This window comes from Vipera ursinii (genome assembly GCF_947247035.1).
Source record: "Vipera ursinii genome assembly, chromosome: 1".
In the NCBI taxonomy this organism is placed as follows: Eukaryota; Metazoa; Chordata; class Lepidosauria; order Squamata; family Viperidae; genus Vipera; species Vipera ursinii.
Genome location: NC_139512.1, coordinates 41,137,960 through 41,154,224, shown reverse-complemented (window position 1 = coordinate 41,154,224; position 16,265 = coordinate 41,137,960). Strand labels below are relative to the sequence as shown.

Genomic DNA, 16,265 nt, shown 5'->3' with positions numbered 1-16,265 from the left:
TATTCAGCTATTGTGTGTATGTTAGATGTTACAATTTTTGGTGTAGTGAAATAAGGTAAATTTGGGTTGTGAATATTATTTTGGATGTTAAAGGCTAAACTTGAATACTATAACCAAAATCAAAAATTAGGTAAAATTTGAAAACAGGACATGGATATGTTTAACTAAAATTGGACTGACAATTTTTTTAACTGACCACGTTATTCTTGAAAATTTATTAGTTTAAACATGTTTAAATGTTAAGGGGAATAGAGAAGGATGTTTTGATAATGCAACCTGAATCATGTATTAAAAACTCTGTTTCTGAATTTTTGATTACCCAGTCACCATGATGCTTTCTAAAAATATAGATGTTAAACTGGAAACCAATAAAACTTTTTTTTTAAAAAAGAAGATTCTCTGTGTGACTGTGGAAAAAAAACAATCCATGTCACATGTGCTACATTGTGTACAATTCCTTCCACATATATGGAGGAAGATCTCATACTGGTGAGAGAAAATGGTGCTGACATGGCCCGATCCTGGGCGAATATCATTTAGTTTTAATCCTACTTATTTTACATACTTTTAACATGTGTTATATTTTATGACCTATTTTATAACTATTTTATTTGGTCAATGTTGAATGTTATATGTTTATAATGTGAAGGTGCTTCTGACCTGAATAAAGAATCTGGTTTGATTTACCTAACATAATGTCATGGTTTGTTTACTCTCCACTTATTAACTCAATCGCAAGGCTGGATTTTAATAACACGTTAAGCACAATCAAACCACACTGTAATGATGTCCTGTATGAACAAAACCAATGACTTTTATATACATAGGCCACAATTTAATTAGAATCTGTCCAAACAGACTAGACTATGCTGGGTTCATACAATTAAAAATTGTTCAGCTGAGTCTCTGAAACCAGCATAATATTAGAAACAAATGAGAATATGCATTCATTCATTCATTCCCTTTAGAAATTGCCCATCTTCTTCAAAGGGTCTCTGGGAGCTCTACAAATAAAAGTTTAAAAACTTAAAAACTGAATATAAAAATTTTAAAATTGAGCCAAGGATTTAAAACGAAATAATATATATTAATTAAAAGGTGGGTGAGGGCTTCAGGTTACAAACCAGCCTCAGGGCTGCATGGCTCCCCTTCTGAACCCCAAGTGCCAGAGCCAGGCCTTTAGATATTATTGAATGGCCAGGAGACTTGGGGCCTGCCTCACTGTGGGGTGGGCAGGGAGGCAGGGTAGCGGGGTAGAGGTGGAGAGACTGTTCCAAAGGGCAGAGGGAACAGCAGAGAAGGCTCTCTTCCTGGGACCTTCCAATTGGAATTCATTAACTGACACAGTCCACAACATACCTTCTCTGCATGACTGAGTGGGATGGGCTAATTTGATGGGGCAAACCACAGCTAGTTCTATAGGTAACCTGGCCCCATGCTGCCATGTAGGGCTTTAGAGATCACCATAAACACCTTAATTGGACCCAGAAGCAAACTGGCATCCAGTGGAGTTCACACAGCACAAGTGTTATATATGCCATTCTTTGGGTGCCTAAGATTGCCTGTGTGACCACATTTTGTATCAGCTGAAGTTTCCAGATATTTTTCAAAGATAGCCCCAATGCATTGCAATAGTCCAAATGGGAGATGATCAGGATGTCAGTGGCCAAGCAGAGAGCCTTCCTATCCAGGAAAGTGTATAACTGGTACACAACATAAAGTTGAGTAAAGGACCTCCATTATCTTAGGAATAACGTTTAAATAACACTTTTATTAACTCCTCAAAAGCCCCAGCTGTGCAAATTATTCCAAGAAGTTTTTACTACAATAATCCTAGCAAAAGTGATTTATCCATAGACATGGAGCAATGACCCAGGGATTTTTTTTTACAAGCATTCAGTATAGTTAATATCCTTTTCGTGGTACATTATATTCTGCCATGTTCATAGAATTCCACTTGTTTTAAGGAAAAAATTTGTAACATGATTACTTTATATATTCTATTGCTGTGTGATCTGATTAGCTGGCTTTGGAAAATGGCTTTTTCAAAATACTTTTTGCCTGAAATAGATGACAAGAATGCATTTCCCAAAGCAGTTCCTCTCATCAAGACCACCCCCAGATCTACTTAAGTGATGAGTCTTGTTGATTTAACAGGCTGCAAAGTTGGCAATCCTAACTATTTTTTTAAAATATAGATATTTTTGTCTGAAACAGTAGATTGGCTCGTGTGAAAGCTTTTGGACTTATTTATCAAATTCTCTTCATGAGTTGAGCCTGTGAAGTGTGGGTGTTCCAGGCTATATTTTTATCATATTATTTATTATTTCTATTGTTTACACAAATAATCCAAGGCAACAAAGATATCCAAGACAAGGTCTCCTAGTCCTATTGTGATTTTAACTGGCTGGACATGAGAGTTCAAAGATAGTTTTTTCTTGGTCCCAAATATTTCTTAGGTGTTAATGAGTTTATAAACTTACAACAACTAAAGATTTGACATTCTTATTGCTCTTACTGATCTTTTAATACACCCAATCAATTCTGGTAGCAAAATTATTTTAAAAGTGCCACCTCTATTGTCATTTTCATATCATTTCCTCAGATGACAGTGCTAACACTGTTGTCATCTAGTCTTTCAGTATTCTCAAGCCTGACGTGTTGGTTTACGCTTCATTGTATCTATACATAATACATACGGTATATCCCTTGATTGGGGTATGTCTCTGTCTAAATGTTAATGAAGCTGCTGCTGCTGCTTGGGTTCTTTGCCTTGTATTTCCTGTTCATGTATCCCACTGTGGCAGTGTCATGTGACATGTCAACTGCATTTGCAATCAGCATGCTGACACTCTCACCACGGCAAGTTTCTCTGAGTATGACAGAACTAGTTCAACGTGACAAGATTAACACAGGTGCATCAGCGCCTGGGAAGTGGGCAGGCCCTATATAGTGATCAGGAGTTGTTAAGTCATATAACACGAAGTGGTCCAGAAACCCCAGTATGAATACTATAGCCCAGGGGTCCCCAATCTCAGGTCCGTGGACTAGTACTGGTCCATAGCATGCCAGCAACTGGTCCGCACAAACAAACAAGCCCCAGCAGGCAGCACACAAAACCACATCCCTTCCGGTCCACGGAAAAACCTCTCTCCACAGAACCAGTCCCTGGTGCCCAAAAGATTGGGGACCTCTGCTGTAGCCTTCAACTGACCTAGTCATAATAACATGATTTACATTCTGATGCTTGACAACTCCAGTCACTCAGTCTCCCAGGGTCATGTGATCACCTTTTGCAACCTTCTCACAAGGGAAGTCAATGGGGAAACCAGATTCTTTGAACCACCGGGTTACTTAACTAATTTAGCAACCTGCAAGTGATTCACTTAACAGATGCACCAAGAAATCACAAAACGGGCCGAAAACTCACTTAACAAATTTCTCACTTAGCAACAGAAATTTTGGGGTTCAATTGTGGTCGTAAGTTGAGGACTACCTGACACTACATCACATTGCTGTATCACTGGGTGGAAACTATCTCTAGATAAGAGGCTCCCTTTTTTTTTGTCCAATCCTTGAGGAAAATGCCCCCCCAAAATTCTTTACCTATAAAGCTCACATTAGCCATTCGCAGAGCAATCAACCTTTTTTTTTTTTTACAAAATCAAATCTTCTTGGTCTAAGGAGGTGGCAGGTTGTTTTTTTTTTCCCTCCTGCTGCAGCATATAAACCAGGGGTAGGCAACCTCGGCTCTTTTAGGACTCATGGACTTCAACTCCCAGAATTCCTGAGCCAGCCAAGCTGGCTCAGGAATTCTGGGAGTTGAAGTCCATGAGTCCTAAAAGAGCCGAGGTTGCCTACCCCTGATCCTAAACCCTGCGCTTCTCTACTGATCTTTCGCCCACTCCTCTAACACAAAGAGGTGGGAGAGATATCAACCATCTCCCCTGCCCCTACCTAAGAAGGAAGCCTGGCTCGCTCTCTCGTCTCTCTACAAAAAAAAAAAAAAAGGAGCCCCCCCCCTCCTCCGGGCTGACGCTCGTGACTCCAGAGCTGGGAGCCGAGGCAGCAGACAGTCCTCGTGCACTACCCGGAAGCAGAGGGAGTCGAGGGCGGGTCTTCGGCCGGAGACAAAACGGATGGAGGGGAGGGGGCCCGGCTCCGGAGGGATTCGGAGCGTGGCTTGGGTGGCCGAGCGTCGCGCTTCCTCCGCTGGACCTGGCGCAGAGAGCGCGACGTGATTGGGCGGACGGGCGGTCCCTTCCACGGATTCCCTCGCCTGCCCTCCGCCTCCGGCTTGTTTGCTCCCGGGTTTCCTAGCGGAGGAAGGTAACGCCGGTGGGAGGGAGCGGACTCGGAATGCGGCAGCCTCGCCGCCGAGGGTCGGGAGGGAAAGTCCGATGGCGGAAGCCTCTCCCCGAGTAAGGGGCTGGGGCTTCATTTCTCGGGATTGATGCTCCGCGTTGCCTAGGAGTCCCTCCCCTCCCCTTGGCATCTGGCAACTTTTGTCTCCCCTTGAAACCCCAGTGTGTGTGTGTTTGTGTGTGTGTGTGTGTGTGTGTGTGTGTGTGTTGGGGTGGGGGAAGCTGGTGGTCTACGCTGGCTTCGGGGCACGCTCGATGCCTGCTGCGTGGCTTCTCGGAGAGGAAGTGCCAGAGGCCAGCCCTTGGTCTGGTTGAATTTGGGTGGGTGGGTGGGAGAGGGTTAGTCCTAGAGATCAACCCTGACTGCTCTTTAGAAGGCCAGATCCTGAAGCTAAAACTCAAATACTTTGGCCACCTAATGAGAAGGAAGGACTCACTGGAGAAGAGCCTAATGCTGGGAAAGATTGAGGGCAATAGAAGAAGGGGACGACAGAGAATGAGGTGGCTGGATGGAGTCATTGAAGCAGTAGGCGTGAGCTTAGATGGACTCCAGAAGATGGTAGAGGACAGGAAGGCCTGGAGGAACATTGTCCATAGGGTCGCGATGGGTCGGACACGACTTCGCAACTAACAACAACAACAACAACAACGTGGGAGAGGGACCGCGAGGGAAGCAACCAAGGCGCTGGGAATCCTGGAGTCTTGGGCTTCTGCTCTTGAAAGTTTCATCCTGGAAGGTGGGATCTCTCGCATTTTTTCTCCCGGAGGTGGGAATCTCTTTGCCCAGCCCTTGGAAGGAGTTTGATTGTTCAATGTAGACCTCTGTTTTTGGAGAGGTGGTTAAAACATGGTAGACGGGGAAGATAGACAGGGATCTGAGCTTGGCTAATCTTTAAAATAAAAATCAAGGATCCGTTGAAAGTTACCTTTGGGATTGGAGACCACCAAGAAGCCTTCAGATTATAAATTTAGGGAAGATAGACAGGGATCTGAGCTTGGCTAATCTTTAAAATAAAAATCAAGGATCCGTTGAAGTTAGTATTGGGATTGGAGACCACCAAGAAGCCTTCAGATTATAAACTTGCGTGGGAATTTTTTTTTAAAGAAAATCCCAGAAGGCATGGCCAATTATTTCTGTACTGCTGCCAAGAAAACATGTAAGTTACATCCATAAAATCACCAGAGGGAAGGGAGTTCAATCTCAAGGAGACTTGATAATCCACTTACTTTGAAGAGGTTTGCTGTAAAGAGAGAAAATTCTCTACAGTTTATGGAAGGGTGAGAAAAAAAGTTGTCTTTTAGACTGAATTTTGTTTGTAGTTCCCTGGTATTAATGATTTTAATAACTGACTTCCTTGCCACCACTTTCAGTGGAAATGTGTCCTTTTGTATTGAATGAATACAGTACATCTCTCTCAAGCAGTATATTTAAAATAGATTTGATCTTTGAATAGTTCTGTCAAAGTGTGCTATGTTTAGAAAATCAGACAAGCAGGGTAGATAAAGATCAATATGTCGGAGAAAGATCCATTAATGTGGTTTAACCGAATAACCATATGGCAGATAAGACAAATGAAAACCAGTTGTTACAAAAGATGCAAATGATAAACAGTGGCAATATAACTTAACTTTTCTTCATAAGTTTTCCAATACTATCTACATTATTAACTTTGGAAATAATGTCGTTTTAAAATAGTTTGGAAAATTATAGCTACCATGTCGTTCGTTTGTGTGTGTGTGTGTGTGTCTGTATATGCCTTTGAGTCAACATTGATCCCTGGGACTGCCTGAACAAGTTTCTGAGTTTTCTTGGCAAGACACACACACACACACACACACACACACACACACACACAGAGTAATTGTATATTGGGTTTTTATTTTTTGTAAGCTGCCTAGAGTCACTGAAAGTGAGTGGGCGGCTATGTAAATTATCAAAACAAATTAAATATATATTTTGTTTAAACCAAGACAATTCCTCTTTACTCAACGTGGCTCAGGCAAACCAAAAGGTTGAATATGCCTGTTCTAGTGTGATGCCCTAGCCAGTTCACCAAACTGGCTCTGTGTCACTCTTACAGAATATAAAAGCTCTCCATGAACTATAGATATTGTATAGAAAGTGATACTTTTATGGTATCCATTTTCTATAGGTAAAATGAAAAGCATGCAGTGAAGCTTTTACAAGACTGTTATCTTCATATTAATTAAGTCTCCAATTATTTGGAAGAAAATTGGGATTAATATATATGTAATAAGAGAACACCAAAATTTCAAAGTATGCATCTCTTCCTTAGTGTGAATAGAGGTGATAGATTCAGGGGGATCAGTAGAGAAGTGAAGAGAATTAATCCAAATTTAGTCAGAAAGCTATTATATTCTGTACTTTCTTTGCTTTCTATAGTCAGAACCTTCTAGTGAATCCTGATACAGTATTACACTTTTTAAAACAATATTGTCATTACATTGGCAGCAAAATAATCTGTAAATCAAGCTCTGGACAGATTGTTCTAATTGCTACATGCTTCAAGTAAAAGTATGTTGTAGAACTGGAATAAAGTTCCTGTAGTGTTGCCTTGAGATGATTATTTGGTGTTTGTGCTGATGAAATAGTTCAACGTTTAGGGTAATTTTAATGATTGCTCAGTTTGCCCCTCAGTCTCAATTATAGCAGTAAACAGAAACTACAGCGTCATGTACAAGAGACTCTCTATGCTACAGGATGTGTGACTGCAGTAAATATTGAAGTAGGGATTTTCTAAGTTAATTACTGTGGTATTACAACTCAGTTCTGTGACTTTAAAACGTATCCACAGTTTATATTAAGTTGTTCATAAGTACATAAACTTCATAGTGAAATGATTGCCTAGAACTGCAGTGCAGATAAGTTGCAATACAGATCAGTTGGCCTGAAGGTACTGTTTGGACTTCAGAATTGTCCTTGAAACATTTTTAAATTGTTTTAAAATATAAGTAGCCCTTTCTCCTATGTAAGCAAAATCAGGTAAATCTGATGGATTGGTTTCTTGGCTACTTAGTATCTTGAGATAATGACTGTAAAGCAAAGATGGTTAACCTGAAATCTCATGTAGCTATTTTGAAAAACAATGCCCAAGTTTGATAACAGTGAACTATATACAGCGATTTATTATAAACTTGTTATAAATAATGTTTATTGCAAACATGAAAATCTCAGTACTGTATTTTGAAACAGGCCAATGTCTGTTTAGACCACACTCAAATTATTTCAAGTAGCTAATCAAATACTTCAGGGAGCTCAGAAGTGGAACATGGTATTTCCTGTTATTTTTCATAGCTATTATTGCTAAAAAACATGGGTCTATTTTTCTGGAAATTCAGAATTAGGATCATTAAAGTATGTTCACAAAAATAATACTAAATTAAAGGAAGGAGTCTATGTAGCAATTAATGCTATATCCACGTCTCTATTTAAATAGTGCTTTAAAACAGATTTGCTTTAAATTATTGATATTTCCTTTGATATATTGTGTAATTTTGGCTTTTTTCTGAAAGCTGAAAACAAGTGTATGTGTGTGTGTGTATTTCATTCATTCATTTTCACCATTCTAAATTCCGTATGTTCCTAGTTTGGAGAAAAGTTCAAACTTTCTTTGATCATTAACTAAGGCCCCTATGCCTTTATGTATTGAAACCAAAAGAAAAGGGGTTTTTAACAGCTACAAAACCATGTATTGCTAATGCCTAAAGTTCTGCAATTAATTTAGGATGTTGAGAAGATTCATGGCAGGAATAAAAGTTGGTTTGACATCACTCTTCTGAGCAATATGTGCCTAGAGCTCTCATAATCATACTGGGATGAGTGGTACTGACAGTTATACAGTTCCTAGTTGGGAATAACATGCCTCTTTGTGTGTTGAAAGTAGAGAAGGTTATAATTTTAATCAAATGTCATTGCTTATAGAACTTAAATATACTTCAATATTGTTATGTGTTTGATAAATGATCAGAATTATAGAGTGGTTTTCTTCAAAGAAGGGACTCTGATGTCCCTAGTTGTTTTTTGTTAGTTTTGCTTTAATCATTGCATCCCAGTTCTTCAGTTTTTGCTAACTTCAGAAAAAGGCAGCCATTTCTGTGGAAATTTTTTTTACACACAATTCCTTGCTTTTCATACTAGATGGAAGATGTCTCATATCCCACCCTCCATACAAAACAAATGGAACTTTAATAATCAAGTAATGAATGCCATAAGCATCCATTCATTGCTTGGGGACCCTTTTAAATGCTTATAATAATCAGACATAATTCTGATACTAGTCTATGTTGGAAAGTGATCAATATCTTGCATAAAATAGAGATAATTCAGTCCCGTAGTCCTGTTGTAATGAAACAGGAGTATGTATCATAATAAACAAAATTCATTGAAGGCATTAGTCTTATAGTTGCCAGCTCTGAACATATATTATCTATGTGCTGTGATGGTGGCATTGCTATCAAATAATGTGTAGGAGTGTAGTTGAAACTTGAGGTTATCTGCTAATTTGCTAAAGGATCTTTAAACAAAGTTTACCATTGTTGTCTTAAAGATCTAAGGGATCTTTAAACAAAGGCCGAAAATAAATGTGAATTCCTAGTGAATTACTCAATTCCTACACATACACTCTTCATATTGAAAGAGGTTTTATGTATTTCTGTGTTTATACTGCTATCTACCTACTTACGGTATATAACCTTTTCACCATTACGTGTGAGGTTGGTTGGGCTGAGAGTGAAGGACAAGTCCAAAATCATCCAGTCAGCTCTATAGTTGAATGAAATTGATGTCAACTTTAGAATGAGCATGGCTGCAGCCATTTTTTCCTTCTCATTTCTAGTTGACACATAGCACACAGGGAGGGGGGTTGTCATATGTTGCGCTGGACAAAACAGACTTTATCTCTAGGACTTTCTTTCATGGGAACCAAGGTCATTGGCTGCTCCCGAGACTGCGGGCTGGGCGTTTCATGAAAAGCCTGCCAACAAGCTGAGTGGGGAAACATAATTGCTTGCATAGCCATAGGGGTGGGATTTCTTAACTTTGTATTGGGGAATTGTTATGCATCTCTTCAGACTTGGTTTCACTTTCGAAGTGCCAATACTTTGTATTAATAAACATGTTCTTGGAGGAATTTGCAAGCCTTGGAGATCTGCTTTATTTGTCTCTGTCTGTTGGAACCATGACATTCGAGTTTGCCAGAACCAGGCCTAGTTACCTTAAAGCCACCACATACTTACATAAGAACCACATATGCATATAGAAAGAGGGCACAGTGGTTCAGCAATTAAAGTTGCTGGGCTTGTCAGCTGGAAAACGGAGAGGCCGGTTTCGAGAGCCAAACACCGTGCAACAGGGTGAACTCCAGTTACTGGCTCTAGCTCCCGCCAATCTAGCGGTACAAAAACATGCAAATGCGAGTAGAGATTAGGTACCATTTCAGTGGGAAGGTAATAGGATTCCGTGTGACTTGGCAATATAGTCATACTGGCCACATAATCATGAAAGTATCTCCGGACAAGGCTGGTTCCCTTGACTAAGAAACGGAGATCAGCACTGCCCTATAGAGTTGGATTAGAACTGGACAAGGGAACCCTTTACCTTTATGCATATAGAATAAAAATATTCCATAGGAAAAAAATACTAGAAAATAGTAAGGGCAAGTAGGAAAAACTGAACGAATTTCAGACAAAAAAGAAAAAAACTCATCAATCTGCCCCACTGAGAAATCAGCTCAGCTAAAGGGCAATTAGAAGTTAGGGGAGCTGGCTAGCATGGGCTGGCTGGGAAACAGAGTTGGAAGTCCACACATCTTAAAAATTGCCAAGATTGGGAACCCCTTCCATGGTCACTAAACCCTGAAGCCTAACACTCTCCTCCTGGGGTTTATTAAAACATTTTATAGTTAGCATATTGCAGGCAATCCTAATATCAGATACCTTGTTACCGTCAACAGATCTTAAAATCAAAAAGCCAAAAATTGCTTATTATGCCTATACTTTTCAACTTTAATACTATGACTTTTAATTCCCAGAATTTCCTGGCTGGCTGGGGAATTTGGGGAATTGTTCCAGGGTTCTTAAAATTGCTAAGGTTGCAAAACACTGCCTTATACTGAGCAACTCTTATTATTGTGTACTATTGTATGTTACTTTTCCTCACAGTGGCTAATTATTATTTTTTGTTTTTAAGGTGCAGAGCATGGAGAATGATGAATTTCCGTCAGAGGATGGGATGGATTGGTGTGGGACTGTATCTAATAGCAAGTGCTGCAGCATTTTACTATGTCTTCGAAATCAATGAGACTTACAATCGACTAGCACTGGAACACATTCAGCAACCCCCAGAGAAATTTAAACAAGAAATCAGTTGGATGCATTCCTTAAAAACACGTCTTCTCTCTGTACCCTTTTGGCTATGGACCATTGTCTTTTTAATACCTTATTTACAAATGTTCTTATTTCTTTACTCGTGTACAAGGGCTGATCCTAAAACAGTGGGCTACTGCATAATTCCTATCTGCTTGGCTGTGGTTTGCAATCGTCATCAAACATTTGCAAAGGCCTCCAATCAAATCAGCAGACTGCAGCTTATTGACACGTAAGGAAATCAATGTGGCTTGCTCTCTCCCCTTCCCCAGTGGCTAGTTTTTGATAAGTTGAAGATCTATTGAATATCTGAAAGGAACTTGAATTTTTCCCCCTCAGCATTAACCTCTGGACAGAGCACCTACCAACCTATTTTTTTTTAACAAGATGATTTTTAACTGAGGGGGTATTCTATTTGGTGAAAAGTTCTTTGAGAACAGAGGGTAACATTCTTCATATTTGCCTTACAAAGCAGAATTTCTACACTCCATCTGAAGATTTTAGAGTAAATATATATTTGAAACCCTAATTCACTGTGCATCCTTCAAAACGTCAAATTTCCTATAAGGGAATTGCTGAAAATTGACTTGGCCTATGTTTATGTGTAAACTTTGGAATTATTATAAAAGTGGCATTGAGACATTGTCCTTTCTTCTTTGATGATGTTGCACTAAATAAAACGAGATTCCTTTTGCACACGTGTTTAAAAGAAAATTATCTTTTTGATCATATATTTTACTTCTGCATAATTTCTTTAAAATGTAATGCTACTCATGTTTCAAAAACAAGTTAATATTCCATTCTCTAATCAAGTACCTGAATCATTACAAAGATAATAAAATGCATTTTATACAAAATAACTAGAACCAAACTAAAATCCAGTCTACAGGTCTCAGTGGCAATATTCTGAATACTGACCATTTCTGAGAACTGTAAACTCATAGACGCACCATTGGGAAGGTTATTTGGGTGCAGAAATGGGGAAACAATGGATCTTCAGATAATATCTACAAATTCTATTTCTAATAACTTGGATAAATAGAAATTGGAGCGCAACAACAGAAAGTTCCCCATTATCAGTTTTTAATCCTTGCAAATAACAACATACATTTATACTATTCAAAATTACCACTACTAAAATATGTGTGCTTCCTGACTCCCAACTCTTGAGAGGTTACAAATAAAATATTAAAAACAAGAAAAATACATCAATAAACAAAAAAGACCACCCACCTCCAGGTATGAACAAAAAAGAAATAAGGCAAGTAAAAAAAAAACAGAGGCCAGAACTGTAAACTGAATAAGTATCTCAGAAAAAATCCACTCTAGTTCTCATGAAGACAAAGGGGAAAAGGGGGAAGTACATTCAGACTTTTAAGATTCTGCTACTATAATCTTATAGCAAAAGGAGTATTAGCATGCAGATTCTTGGTTTCCAAGCCTGTGGTCTACCTTGAAGGGCTATAACAGTCTTGGCAGTCTCAGTATGTTTACCCTCTTCTTCCATCTGCTTGCCCTCTCTTCTAGTTCTCCAGCTCACACCCCCCCCTCTAGTTTGGCTTTCGTTTTTCTAGTTCGAAAGCTTGGCGGGGTGAAGTATGTTAACCTGGCTTTCTAAGGACCTTGAAAAAAAAAACTGGCTAAACTTGCCAGCTGTAGATGTAATGCACGTCAAAAGCTAGGGTTGGCCAACTGTGAATTGATGGATGATGTGCTGGTCAGTTTGCCTCTTTTTCAGCAGATTGGAGAGCAACCCAGTGCTTCCCCATGAGGTTTTTTGATATCTGGGCTATAAAACTTGGGGGGGAATTAGCTGAGCCTAGCCTTGTTGGGAAGTGAGGGTATTTCTGCCTGGCAGTAGTTGCTCCAGTCGAGCGTTTTTCAGTGCTGCCTTTCCCAATCACAAAGGGCACTTTCAACTTTGCTTCTCTTTTACTTGCTCATACATACAATCTTCTTGTTGAATAATTTCAAATAACAGATACAAAACTTTATGAACAATTTTAAATCAACATCCAATCAAAACAGCCTTTGATTTTTTTTAAAGATAAATTTTCATAGTATATAGGAACTTTAATTAAAAAAGTTTTATAGTTTCCGTCAGGAGTGTGGTTTTGTCCGTTTTAATGGTGGTTCATCTGAATATCCTTTGGTGTTGATATGCTTCCCTTCTTCATTTTCCTCTTCCTCCTCATCTTCATCTCCATTATCACCTACAAAAATATTAATCATCACATAGAACTATTTTTTCTATTAACAAATGTCTCCTAAAGTACCATTCTACTTGTGATAAACTTATTTCCATAATAGAATTCAATTTTTCTCTGCTAGTTCAAGTTCAAAATACATGTGAGCAAAAGATTATGTGCTTTTATACTTTAGAAATAATTAGATATATCGTTAAGTATAGTTGATTAGTTGTACTTTTACACTGTGTTTGAATGACAACTGATGCACTCAGCTACTTCCCCAGAATACATCCATACCAATATACACTAGCAATGCAGGGTAACCATTCTCCTGACTGAATTGTGAGTTTGAATGATCAGTGTCCGCCTAGTTACTTACAGATGACCAGGAAGTCATCATTTTGAATTTTTTTTAATAAAATCTTTCAGAAAATTCAGAATAAAAACTCTACTAATTTGCAGTCAGCATCACCACAGATAGAAATTCAGCCTTCCCAATGCTTTTCTAACTCCCTTTTACAGTTGGGCTACTGGGGATGAACTATGAAAATCACAGAGCCAGTTTTCCCAGAGCAGACTTACTTTTGAAGGGCCCATCTAGATTTCTGTAACATGTAAAAATTAATCATCTGTTAACTCCCCTGTTCTTGTTTGAACAACATAACCAGAGACATTACTGTAGTCCTCAATATCGGTTAAGAATTGATGCTGACTTTTCTGACGCTCCTCTGCTGCTGTTAATTATGCCATGGGCTTGTTGTTCCTGTTGAGCCTTAAAAAGTAGTTATGGTTTTCTCTGACAGTTTTGAATGGTTTTTCATAAGGATATTTACACATGATGATATTGTGCTTGTGTATAAAAAGGCTGAAAAGCCATGATGTGAAAGCTATTGCTGAATTAGACCCCTGACAATAGTTGGAAAGGCCCTTGTGCAAGTTATCAAAAAATACATATAGCGGATAAGAGAATTTCCACCAAGAAAGAACAAGGTGGTTTCAGAGCAAACCGTGGCTGTGTGTATGTATATATATATTAAGACTACCTTTAAGAGTTTCCACTGGGATTTTGAGTAGAAAGCTGTTTTGGTGATCAGCATTTGCTGCATTTTAGGACACAGTTAAGTGCAGAAGTGCACAATGATAAAACCAGTCCTTTTATAGTCAAAACAGCAATGTGATGAGGGTATGTATTATAACCATTGTTGTTCAATGAGGTGATAGATTGGATAATGGAGAAAAGTCAGAAATACAAGAACTCAATGTAAGGCAGATAAACTGAATTTCACAGATGCAACATAAACCAATGACTGTTTTCACAGAGGAATCAGAACAGAAGGCACAGGAACCATTAGGTGTCATAAAGGAGCAGAGAGGTTTGGACTAAACAAAACATGACTATGTCACCTCATGACTCAGAAATTAACATGGCCTTTAGAAATGAGCGAAATGAACAAGTGCATGAGTTCAAAAACCTAGTTATCTGATTTTGCATCAACAGTAGCCAGATTCACTGATGTTGGATAAATTGGTAGTGCTCAGTCAGCTTTTACCAATTAATAGTAATGTCTTTGTAAAAGGAAAAACAGCTGAAAAATTAAGTATGATAGTGACCTAGATCATTTTATTATTTATCTGTATCCCACCTTTATTTTTACAAATACGGCAAGATAGCGAACATATCCAACACACCTTCTTCCTATTTTCTCAACCACCACCACCATCCTGTGAGGCAAGTTGGGCTGAGAGTGATTGGCTCTAAGTCACCCATGCTCAACAAAACTCTCTAAAAAGGGCAGGTTGGAAACTGAGTGAAAGTGTTAAAAAATGAATTGCTCCAGGGAGGGCTTTAGTGAGGGTGCATTACTCCTGTCTTCAAAACAGGTGGCATCACAACCTTTCTCAAAGATACATGATTCTCTCACCTCTCCTTCTGAGGATCTCAATTCAATTCAATAAAACAATCAGATATCATTCATTCTTGGTTTTATGAATGGGTCTGTCACTAACCTATGGATTCCTACTTTCATATACTCACAATTAGATGACACCAATTTATATTTTCTGACATACGCTTTAGCCCTTTCATTCATAATGAAATCTACAAGTTAATTTTTCTGCATGTATTCAGCAGTTCTATTCCGTAAGATCAGGCAATTTCATTCAGCTCTGTTACATCCTTCCTCTTTCTCTTGGTTTTTTACTATGTATTGCCCTGTTCACCGCCCTGAGTCCTTCGGGAGAAGGGCGGTATACAAATTAAATTATTATTATTATTATTATTATTATTATTATTATTATTATTATTATTATTATTATTATTATTATTATTTATTCCACCTTTTTCTAGCATACCAAGGAGTAGGTTGTGGTCTACTTTATCAAATGCCTTACTGAAGTCTACGTATCCATGTTAGACAAGGTTTTCAGATGATTCTCTTTGGTAAGATAGAAAGATGGGGTATAGGTTACCAAGCCTTAATCCCATCCGTGCCAAACGCAACCTCCCCTGCTAACAATAAGGATTACACCGGGTCAGTTTGGATTAGTATGCCCCAACCACCATCCAAGTCCAATTTTATCCTCACTCAGAGGACGCAGTATTCCCAAAGCGTCCTCCTTCATTTGGGAGCTGAAATAGAGCAATCGAATCTGTCCTCACAGGTTACCGCACAGAGCAGGGGTCTGTCTTCAAACTCGGCCCTTTTATGACTTGTGGACTTCAATTCCCACAATTCCTCAGCCAGGCACGCTGGCTGAGGAATTCTGGGAGTTGAAGTCCACAAGTCGTAAAAGGGCCAAGTTTGAAGACCTCTGGCACAGAGTACGAACGACCATCGTCATAATATCAAGGACAAAAACCCGGTTCCAAATATCCGGCCCTCACCTCCACGCTCATCTCGGTCCCCGGCGGCAGCGAGGCTCTCCTGTTGCACCAGAGGGCCAAGCCGAGCGGCGACTTCCTCCCGCAGCTGAGACAAGCCCGCCAGCAGCCCCCGCAGCTCTCCCGGAGGGTCACACCGGACTCGCCACGCTCGTTTCAAGCCATCGCGGCCAATCAGCTCCGCCCGCAACTCCATCCCTCGGCTCCCGGCGCCAACGAGGAACCAATCGGCTTTTAGCGTATCGCCTCTGACGAAACTGTCAGGGGGAAAAAAAAACGCCCCCCCCCGCAGACACACGTCAGGAAACGGGAGGGGGGAGGAGAGGTCGCTCTTCCAGTTCTCCTCCCTTCATTCAGCGCATGCGCGTCACCCATCCCGCGGGCTTTTGTTGTTGATCCGACCGTCGGAGGAGGAGCGCGTCTCGGCGTGCCTTGGCCTCCGCCTCC

At 39.6% G+C, this 16,265-nt stretch overlaps 2 protein-coding genes across 3 annotated transcripts; one reads left to right on the top strand and one right to left on the bottom strand.

Moving 5' to 3' along the window:
• The first annotated feature begins 4,119 nt into the window (after nt 1–4,119).
• LYSET (lysosomal enzyme trafficking factor) lies at nt 4,120–11,444 on the top strand. Of its 2 annotated transcripts, none has more exons than XM_083349708.1 (2): nt 4,120–4,329; nt 10,573–11,444. In XM_083349708.1, the coding sequence occupies exon 2, from the start codon at nt 10,589–10,591 to the stop codon at nt 10,982–10,984; it is 396 nt and encodes a 131-aa protein (XP_083205834.1). In that variant the 5' UTR covers nt 4,120–4,329; nt 10,573–10,588; the 3' UTR covers nt 10,985–11,444. The 2 variants fall into 2 exon arrangements, with proteins under 2 accessions (XP_083205834.1, XP_083205833.1); XM_083349707.1 differs by lacking the exon at nt 4,120–4,329 and adding an exon at nt 5,218–5,642.
• A 370-nt stretch (nt 11,445–11,814) lies between these two features.
• GON7 (GON7 subunit of KEOPS complex) lies at nt 11,815–16,126 on the bottom strand. Its single transcript, XM_083349709.1, has 2 exons — nt 15,822–16,126; nt 11,815–12,961 (listed from the first exon to the last, which is right to left on the bottom strand). The coding sequence occupies exons 1-2, from the start codon at nt 16,012–16,014 to the stop codon at nt 12,849–12,851; spliced, it is 306 nt and encodes a 101-aa protein (XP_083205835.1). The 5' UTR covers nt 16,015–16,126; the 3' UTR covers nt 11,815–12,848.
• Between the last annotated feature and the right edge of the window lie 139 nt (nt 16,127–16,265).

What these genes read in the sequence shown, in the direction of transcription:
- GON7 (XM_083349709.1), bottom strand. Translation starts at nt 16,014, where the DNA reads ATGGAGTTGCGGGCGGAGCTGATTGGCCGCGATGGCTTGAAACGAGCG. An exon ending in GGACCGAGATGAGCGTGGAG is followed by an intron (nt 12,962 to 15,821) that starts GTGAGGGCCGGA and finishes ATATTTTTGTAG; the next exon opens with GTGATAATGGAGATGAAGAT.